Consider the following 10,549-nt stretch of genomic DNA (forward strand, 5'->3'; position numbering starts at 1 on the left):
TCAGGGACTCTCTGTTGTGTTCCCTGTCAGGGCGGTCATTGGTGGTAGCAGGGCACCATCTAGTTCTTCTGGTCTCAGGCTAATGCAGTCTCTGGTTTATGTGGCCCCTTCTGTCTCTTGGGCTAATACTTTCCTTGTGTCTTTGGTGTTCCTCATTTTCCTTTACTCCGGGTAGGTTGAGAATAATTGATGCATCTTAAATGGCCGCTTGAAGCTTTTAAGAACCCAGACGCCACTCACCAAAGTAGGATGCAGAACATTTTCTTAATAAACTTTGTTATGCCAATTGACCTAGATGTCCCTTGAAAGCATGGTTAAAACTATAAAATTCTTAGAAGAAAATGCAGGGGCAAGGCTGTCAGGCCTAGCTTTCAACAATGGATTATCTAATACAATAACAAAAGCACAAACAGCAAAAGACAAAATAAATAAATGCGGCTTCATAAATATTAAAAAACTGGTTCATCAAAACACTTTAACAACAAAAAAAGAAAGAAAAGACAAGCTACCAACTTGAAGAATATCTTTGGAAAACAAATATCCAACAAGAATCTAATAACCAAAATATATATAAAACTTTGACAACTTAACAACTAAAAGACAAGAAACCCAATCATAAAATGGGCAAAGGATTTGAGTAGACATTTTACCAAAGAGGGCATTCGAATGGCCACCAAACATATGAAAATATGCTCAGCGTCATTAGCTATCAAACCAAAACCAAACTTGTTGCCTTCGAGTCAATTCCAACTCATAGCAACTCTATAGAACAGAGTAGAACTGCCCCATAGGGTTTCCAAGCAGTAGCTGGTGGATTAGAACTGCCGACCTTTTGTTAGCAGCTGATCTCTTAACTACTGTGCCACCAGGGCTCCCATTAGCATTATAGAGATGCAAATGAAAACCACAATGAAATAACATTTCACTCCCACTAGGATTGGCTAAGATAAAAAAATAACAGAAAATAACTGAGGATGTGGGGAAACTGGAACTCATCTATTGCTGGTGGGAATGCAAATGGTACAGCCATTGTGGAAAATAGTGGCAGTTCCTCAAAAAACTAAAAATAGAACTACCATTAGATCCAGCAAGTCCATTCCTAGCTATATAGCCAAAAGACTTAAAACAGGGACTCAGAGACTTGTACATCAATGTTCATTGCATCACTATTCACAATAGCTAAAAGGTGGAAACAACCTACATGCCCATCAATAGATGAATGGATAAATAAAATGTGGTACATACATACAATGGAGTACTACTCAGGCAGCACATGCTACAATATGGATGGAGATTGAAGACAATCTCCTGAGCAAAATAAACAGATAACAAAAGGACGAAGATTGCACGGCCTCACTTATATGAAAAGACATGAAAAGGCAAATGTATAGAGACCAAAGTTTATTAGCGGTTACTAGGGGTTGACTTGATGACAATGGGTTGGTTTTTTTTTTTTTTTTTACTCAATGGCAATTTTTTTTTTTATTTTTAATGGGTGGGAGGGAAGGAGAGAGGGGGCGTTAATGGTGATGGAAATATCACATTTATTAAGGGTAGGGCTGCACAGTCAATTATTGTTATTGCTGCCAATAAGTTGTACACCTGCAAAAAGTTGAATTGCCAAAAGCTGTGTGATAGATATAGTTACAACAACAACAACAAAAAGTAGCTGCTGAGGCTGCTTATGATTTGGTTCCTTTGTTTGGAGGTACAGGGTCATGGTTTCATGGGACATCCTAGTTAATTGGCCTAATAACATGTTTAATGCTTCTGTTCTACCTCCTAATTCATTGCATAGTGCTTAGGGTCTTCAAAGCTGGCAAGTGGCCATCAAAGGTACAACAATTGGTTTCTATTCACTTGAAGCATCAGATGAAGAAGGAGAGTCAGGAGTAGGAGGAGGATATGGAATTTGTGGTTAATTGCTTCCATGAACAACTGCCTCCTTTGCCATGAGACCAGAAGAACTCGATGGTGCCTGGCTACTATAGCTGAACATTTTGATCAAAGATTCCATAGAAGAATCCTGATCAAAAGGGGGAAAATGCAGAACAGAATTTCAAATTCTCATGGACTCTAGACTTTCTGGAGCTATGTATGGCGGATGAATCCCTGAAACTATTGCCCTGAGAGAATCTTTAAATTTTAAACCAAAAATATCCCCTGAAATCATCTTAAAACCAAATAATTTAGCTTAACTAGTAAAAAAGGTCTTCCTTGAGCATTATGCTCTCTTTTTTTAAAATTGTTCTTTAGGTGAACGTTTACAGAGCAAACTATTTTCTCATTAAACAATTAACACACATATTGTTGCCAACCCCACAACATGTCAACACTCTCCCCTTCTTGACCTTGGGTTCCCCATTTCCATTCATCCAGCTTTCCTATTCCCTCCTACCTTCTCGTCCTTGCCCCTGGGCTGGTGTGCCCATTTAGTTTCGTATACATGGTAGAAGTACGTGTATTACTGTTTGTTTTATAGGCCTGTCTAATCTTTGGCTGAAGGGTGAACCTCGGGAGTGACTTCATTACTGAGCTAAAAGGGTGTCCAGGGGCCATACTCTCGGGGTTTCTCCAGTCTCTGTCAGACCAGTAAGTCTGATCTTTTTTTTGTTAGAATTTTGTTGTACATTTTTCTCCAGCTCTGTCTGGGACCCTCTACTGTGATCCCTGACAGAGCAGTCAGTGGTGGTAGCCAGGCACCATCTAGTTGTGCTGGACTTAGTCTGGTGGAGGCTGTGGTAGTTGTGGTCCATTACTCCTTTGGACTAATCTTTCCCTCATGTCTTTGGTTTTCTTCATTCTCCCTTGCTGCAGTCAGGGTGGGACGAGTGGAGTATCTCAGATGGCCACTCACAAGCTTTTACGACTCCAGATGCTACTCACCAAAGTAAGATGTAGAATATTTTCTTTATAAACTATATTATGCCAGTTGAGCTAGATGTCCCCCAAGACTATGGTCCCCAGACCTCAGGCCAGTAATTCGGTCCCTCAGGGAGTCTGGATGTGTCTATGAAACTTCCATGACTTTTCCTTGGTCAAGTTGTGCAGACTTCCCCAGTGCATTATGCTCCTTTAAGAACTATCTATATGGGATCAAACTGACAATAGCAACTCAAAAGATTAGATAGGTGCCTTAGAGGGCAGTGAATTTATGTTAATGATGGAGGAATAACTCAGAAAAGAAGGATGAGAATGGCTATACAACTCGAAGAATGTAATCAGTGTCACTAAATTGTATATGTAGAAACTGTTGAAGTGGTGTATGTTTTGCTGTGTATATTCTCAACAACAACAAAATAAGATTTAGGGGAAAAAAGCAAATAAATATTTCAAATCTGAATTCCTTCAAAAGCAATTTATGTCCACATCCACGTGCCTATTTGTTCTGAAGAGGCTGTGGTGTTACTCTAACAATAGAATATACTGAAGATAATCACGGAAATTATATAACCATTTAAGCCATAAAGTAAATGCATTAGGAAAATACTGGGTCAAGATAAAAAAAAAAAAAACAATGAGTATACACTAGCCCACCAGTGAGCACAAGCCTCCTTATCAACCAAAGCAGAAGACTATAAAACAAACTGGGATCCAGCTTGCTCCCTACCATTTAGAACCATGCATTTAGGCCTAAGGCAGACTGAAGGAATGTATGACTTCTACCTATCTGGCCCATTACAAATAGACACCTCAGCATTAAGAGAGATGGTTTATAAATTACACAGTACCAGTCATTTTGGTGTGATATTCACAGGTATCCAGTTATCAAAAAAAGGTGAACCAACGTTATGTTTTCTAATTCAAAACTGGCCTTTCAAAAGTCTAAAAAATATGTGCTACATGTGCTTGGAATTAGTAGTTAAATACTTACCTGAACAGCCACCAAAAATCAAGTAAATTCTCTTCAATCTGGCTTGCCTTGCTAGCATTCAGTCCATTTATAATATTGAGAACGCCATGCAGGAAAGGCAGGAGAGTCTCAATACTATTTTAAGAAAGTTTAACAGCCCACCACTGTATTTGTTTTGGGAGCAGGGACGGGGGCACCAATACCTGTTTGTACTCACAACCCGGCTCAACTGTGCTGCGGGCTGGTTAGAGCTTATACCACGGAGGAGGGGCACCTTGGCAGCGCCAACCTGCTAAACTGTAAGCCTTTTCATAAAGCAGAGGAATTGGGGTTAACCACATTACAATCTTCCCATCTGAGGTAAAGGCCTGTTTGTTCCGGAAGGCAAAGCCCAGCCTCATTTAACTAACTCGGTGTAACTCAAGCAGTTAAAATAAGCGTTCACAAGGCAGCAAGAAAAGCTCTAATCTACAACCAAAAAGCCATCATGTTTATGAGGATTTCTCCAGAGTCCGATATCCTGAAAGATGCAGCTCAGGCGCCTCACCTGACGGTTAACCTGAAAACACCTGATCCTCCCTCTCTGGGTTCCTTGCCTGGGAAAAACGATAAGACTCCGGGCCATGACTTCGCTTTGAAAACTTTCCACCGCTCTCGGGGATTGGGAGCAGGAAAATCGTTCGCTGCACATCTATTTCAGTTTTGCCTGGGAGGTCTCCCCAGATGTTGAGGCCCTTCCAGGAGAGCTCCCCATCCTCTTAGCCCTCCCTCTCTTACCCTTACTGCAGCCGCCCGGTGCGCCCAGATCCGGGACCAAGAGCAGGCAGGGCCGGTAGCCCAGTGCTGCAGGCACTACTCCGACGGCGTGGCGGCCAGGCTGAAAGGCAGCTCTATGAGCGCCCGGCAGGGTAAGGCGCGTAGCCAGGCGTTCCCGCCCCGCCTCCGAGCCGCCACCTCCGTCCTGTCCTTCCCTCCAGGGCTGGGCCGGCCGGGGAACCGCAGCCTTGAGTTTCTTGTCTTGGTGCCCTGGGGGACTTTTTCCAAATGTCAGCGAGCCGGTCTCTCAGAACCCCGGGAGACGGGAGGAAGAGAAGTGGAGCCAGCAGGGCGGTGGGGGATGGAGCCCAGGTGAAGGGGGCGAGAAGACCCGGGAAAGACCGCAGCCAGGGGACTGGGCGGCGATGGGGCCATTTGGGGAGGGCGAGAAAGAGTGGAGGTCTCCGCCCGCGCCCAAGTGGACGAGGCCGAGCCCCTCCAGCAGGCCCAGGTGCGCGCGGAACGCTCCTGCCCAGCGCCGCTGTGGTACTGACCTGTGTCCGGGCCCCCGGGACAGGCCGGAGACGCAGTCCCACACCGGCAGGTCCAGAGCCTCCACTGCGCGCCGCATGGTGCGGCCCGGGGGCGTCGGGAGGAGACCGGGGGCGGGACGACTGCACCTGCCTTGGCCGTGGCCGCTGGCCCGCGGCTCCCGCGCTCGCGTCCCCGACGTCCAGCCCGGTGACCCAGCCCTCTCGGGCTCCTCGGTGTCCGCCAGAACGCACGTCCAGGAGGGAACGGGCCGGAGAGCGCCGGAGGGAGGCAGTCCGCGCACCTTTCACAGCGCCCTCCGGCGGTCGGGCCGCGTACTCCCTGACGTTCCTCACTTCTTCGTTGATTTCTCCCTTCTTTCCTTCATCCCTTTATGCGTTCATACATTGTTTTCTACATCCATTCTGCCGTCCACATCTTTAGTTATTTCTATGTTGATGCGTTCAGGAAACACTCACTGAGCGCCAGACAGATTGCTGGATTCTGTGGACACTGGGATAAGAAAGACACGAGTACTTCACAGAAAACTGTCGAACAAGTTTGTTCGTGTAGGCAAGTCTTTTACTCTGGTGTGCATGATCGCAGAATTCTGTCACAAGGGTCATGGTTCGCAGACAGAAGAAAAAGAAAAACTAATCTCCTTTTGCTCGCACCGGGAGGCTCGGGTGTCCGCGTGGCCCGGGGTGGGGACGCCGTGGATGGGGGGTGGGCGGGAGCGGTGAGGGCGCAGACAGGCCGGGCCCCAGAGGCGGGAATCTGTAAGCACACTCACCCCAGCTTCTACATCCAGCGCTCTGCCCTCGTGGGGCTATAACGGAAGATGTCTGCTGGAGGTGGTGGCTCGGAGGCGGGGCGGGAACGCCTGGCTACGCGCCGTACCCCGCGGGGCGCTCCTAGAGCGGCCTTTCAGCCTGGCCGCCACGCCGTCGGAGTAGTGCCTGCAGCACTGGGCGACCGGCGCTGCCTGCTCTTGGTCCCGGATCTGGGAGCACCGGGCGGCTGCAGTAAGAGTAAGAGAGGGAGGGCTAAGAGGATGGGGGAGCCCTCCTGGAAGGGCCTCAACATCTGGGGAGACCTCCCAGGCAAAACTGAAATAGATGTGCAGCGAACGATTTTCCTGCTCCCAATCCCCGAGAGCGGTGGAAAGTTTTCAAAGCGAAGGCATGGCCCGGAGTCTTATCGTTTTTCCCAGGCAAGGAACCCAGAGAGGGAGGATCAGGTGTTTTCAGGTTAACCGTCAGGTGAGGCGCCTGAGCTGCATCTTTCAGGATATCGGACTCTGGAGAAATCCTCATAAACATGATGGCTTTTTGGTTGTAGATTAGAGCTTGTTCGTGAGGGTCGCCCATGCCCAAATGCCACGTTCAACTGACAGTGGTGTTGACTTGGCAGTTTGGACACGGTTCACAGCCTCTTTCCCAGGAAGTCGTATCCCTGCTCTTTACCTGGTGAACAGCAGCAGAGAAAGTCCCGAGTTCCAGATTGTTTGGATCTGCAGGTCTCCGGTTTTAGCTAGGGCAAAGAATGTTCTGCCAGAGGATTATTTAACTATGCGTCTCTAGCTAGAAGCAGCTGGACAGAATGAGGTATATCAAAGCATACATAATTGACTCTTTTAAAAAACAACGTCCAATAGGCTATCAGGTAAAAATGCCTTATTTTAGAGCCCCTTTCGTTAGAGGAGGTCCTTGGGTGGCGCAGACAGTTTGGGTTGGACTTCCCACACAACCCCAACCCCCCCCCCCCCCAGAAAAAACATTGCCGTCCAGCCGATTCTGACTCATAACAACTCTATAGGCCAGGGTCCTATACTGCCCCACAGGGTTTCCAAGGAGCGGCTGGTGGATTCTAACTGCCGACATTTTGGTTAACAGCCGAATTCTTAACCACTGCGCCACCAGGACTAGTAACCAAAAACTTGGCGATTAGAATCTACCCAGAAGAAAGGCCTGGCAATTTATTTTGGTAAGATTAAAATCAGTTGCCATGTAGTCAGTTCCAACTCTACAGCCATTGAAAATCCTATGGAGTGCAGTTTTACTCTGACTCACACTTGTCCCCTTGAGTCAGAATCGACTTTACAGAAGTGCTCACTGTATACAGACAGACTTAGAAGAAAAGGAAAGGAAAAGTTACAGCGTTGTTCTTGTGGAGGATGTGGACTTGGGTGAAGAAACAGAATGTTGGAGGTATCTTGTAAGCAAAATATCATTTTGATGCTGAAGCACTTTTTAATCCTTTTAAATTCAAAGAAAAGCCACCATGAAGGGACAAACCTATTAGCTCCAAAATGCTAGTCCTTCACTAAGAGCAACAATCCCTTTAGAAGGAGATTGTAAATGAAGATAAGGTTCTTTGTGTCAGCAGACTTCTTCTTATAAGCATTTTCTAAAGCCAGGCCAGTTCTACTGAGTGGCTTCCCAGTGAGTGGTTAAAAAGATAATTCATAGCTAATACTGTGTTTGTTAAGAACATCTACTATGTGCAAAGAGTCCCTAGGTGGTGTGAATGGTTAAGCACTTAGTTCCTAACCAAAAGATCAGAGGTTGGTGCCCAGAGGTACCTTGGAAGAAAGGCCTGGATATCTACTTCAAAAAAATCTAGCCATTGAAAACCCTGTGGGACACATTTCTACTCTGACACACACGGGTCGCCATGAATTGGAGTTGACTCTACGGCAACTGGTTTTTTGTTTGTTTGTTTGTTCTGTGCGTGGGTCTGTGCTTTAAAGGGACCAGAAGTAACCCTGAGGCCTACTAGGCTCTCATGTAGGGTGATGTGCATATATTATAGCATTGCTCAGCACTCAGTACACTGTTATCTCCCTTTTGAAATGAAGAAATGGGTTCATAGATGTTTACGTTACTTCCCTGATAAGGCAGCAGTTCCGATATTTCTATTCAGGTCTTTAGTCTCCAAAACCTTTATTCTCACCACACTGATAGGAACACGACCAATAAACAGTTGCTGCCCTTGAGGGGCTTTCACAATCTAATGAAGAGATATGTGTACATAAATGGTTGTGATTGGAGACGTATATATCATCAACAGGTATAAAAGTATCATTTGAAAAAATAAGCAAATTCTTACAGAACACTGAAGAGGGAGAAATAGTTTCAAAAGGGAGAGCCAGGATTTCAAATTTAATGTGCACATGAATCACCAAGTCACCTTACTGAAGCCAACTATGGTGGCACGACAGTTAAGCCCTCTTTTGCTAACTGAAAGGTTGGTGGTTTGAACCTACCAGCAGCTCCAAGGGAGAAAAAACCCGGAGATCTGCTCCATAAAGGTTACCTGTTGCCATCAAGTCTATTCCGACTCATAGTGAGTCTATAGGACAGAGTAGAACTGCTCCACAGGGCTTCCAATGCTGTAATCTTTATGGAATCAGACTGTCACATCTTTCTCCCACAGAGTGGCTGGCACTGCACCACCAGGGCTCCTTCAATAAAGATTACAGCCTAGGAAACCAATGGGGCAATTCCACTCTGTCATATAGGGTTACTATGAGTCAGAATTGACTTGACTGCACACAGTAACAGAATAGAACCTGAGATTCTGCATCTAACAGCAGATCCTGCTGCCATTGTTCCTCCTGATCCATGTACTACTCTTTAAGCAGCAAGAGTCTAAAAAATACTTAATCTGAGGGATGAGGAAGAGGGGAGGAAATAATGGAAAAGGATTGGAATCAGACGGCCGAGGGCTTTGAATATTACACATATTAAGACACATGAATTATAGTTTCTAGGCACCTAATCTAACCATTCTAAATCAGTAAATTGAGTTTAATCACTAATAAAAACAAAACAAAACTCAAACCCGTTGCCATTGAGTCGATTCCGACTCACAGTGACGGTCATAATTATGTTGTGCTGCTATAACAGAAATACCACAAGTGGATAGCTTCAACAAACAGAAGTTTATTCTCTCACAGTCTAGTAGGCTAGAAGTCCAAATTCAGGGTGCCAGCTCCAGGGAAAGGCTTTTTCTCTCTGTCAGCTCTGGAGGAAGGTCCTTGTCATCAATCTTCCCCTGGACTAGGAGCTTCTCAGTGCAGGGACCCTGGGTCCAAAGGACATGCTCTTCTCCTGGCACTAATTTCTTGGTGGTATGAGGTCCCCCTGTCTCTCTGCTCACTTCTGTCTTTTATATCTCAAAAGAGATTGACTTAAGACACCACCTTATCTTGTAGATTGAGTCCTGCCTCATTAACACAACTGCCTCTGATCTCGCCTCATTAACATCATAGAGGTAAGATTTGTAACACATAGGAAAATCACATCAGATGACAAAAATGGTGGACAATCACACAATACTGGGAATCATGGCCTAGCCAAGTTGACACATATTTTTGGGGGACACAATTCAATCCATAACAGAGACCCTGTATAGGACAGAGTAGAACTGCCCCACAGGGTTTCCAAGGAGCAGCTGGTGGGTTCAAACTGCCAGACTTTTGGTTAGCAGCCGTCGCTCTTAACCACTGCACCACCACGGCTCATAATAGGCATTGATTTTTTCAACTTTCAGAAGTCACCTTGTTTAGCAAAGATCCTAGCACAGTCATGGGTGGTAACGGTCATTGCTTTGTATCCTGCTTCATTGCTTTCAAATGCCTGTGTTATGGACTGTAATATAGTTCAAAAAGGTATGTGCCCTGACTTAAATTTGTAATGACCAATAACCAAATAACACAAGAATCTTTTGCTTAATAGTATGGAGCCCTGGTTGTGCAATGGTTAAGAGCTACAGGGAGCTACAGCTGCTAACCAAAAGGGTGGCAGTTCGAATCTACCAGCCACTCCTTGGAAACCCCATGGGGCAGTCTTGTCCTATAGGGTCACTGTGAGTCAGAACTCAATGGCAACAGGTACTGCAGTATGGCATTTTAAATTTACAAACCCAAAAACCTGTTGCCATTGAGTCAATTCTGACTCGCGGCAAACCCAGGTGTTTCAGAGTAGAACTGCCCTCCGTGGGGTTTTCAATGGCTGTAATCTTACAAAAATACGTAGATCACCAGGACTTTCTTCTGTGGTGTAGCTGGGTGAGTTCAACCACCAACCTTCCAGTTAGTAGCCGTGAGCAAACCCTTTGTGCCACCCAGAGGTCTTGCATTTTAATAGCAAATTGCCTTCATATTAGTTTCCCTAATTAACAATGTTAAAGGGCAGTTTTTAAAAAGCAGTCAAGAAAATATGAGACAAGCTGATAATAAAAATGCAACACTTTTCTGGGATAGGCAGAGAATAATAATATTTATTGCAGAGTGAATGTAGAAGAACAACAGAATAAAATGTGAGGGAAAACATGGTATCCTTTATTTACCTACTATTTACATCCTTTCCCATTTTTGTTGATGTGCAAGCAGTCTTTGTATGT

The 10,549-nt window shown here is 45.4% G+C and overlaps 1 protein-coding gene across 4 annotated transcripts in view; it reads right to left on the reverse strand.

Moving 5' to 3' along the window:
* The window catches only part of MCOLN2 (mucolipin TRP cation channel 2), an 84,725-nt gene extending 79,331 nt beyond the window's left edge, over nucleotides 1–5,394 (reverse strand). For all 4 annotated transcript variants that reach the window (XM_023731599.1, XM_023731591.1, XM_023731595.1 and 1 more), the window contains exon 1: nucleotides 5,164–5,394. In XM_023731599.1, coding sequence (XP_023587367.1) covers nucleotides 5,164–5,240 — 77 coding nt within the window. In that variant the 5' untranslated portion in view covers nucleotides 5,241–5,394. The remainder of the gene's footprint in view (nucleotides 1–5,163) is intronic.
* Between the last annotated feature and the right edge of the window lie 5,155 nt (nucleotides 5,395–10,549).

The sequence above is a fragment of the Trichechus manatus genome, unplaced genomic scaffold (genome assembly GCF_000243295.1).
Source record: "Trichechus manatus latirostris isolate Lorelei unplaced genomic scaffold, TriManLat1.0 scaffold00003, whole genome shotgun sequence".
Taxonomy (NCBI): Eukaryota; Metazoa; Chordata; class Mammalia; order Sirenia; family Trichechidae; genus Trichechus; species Trichechus manatus.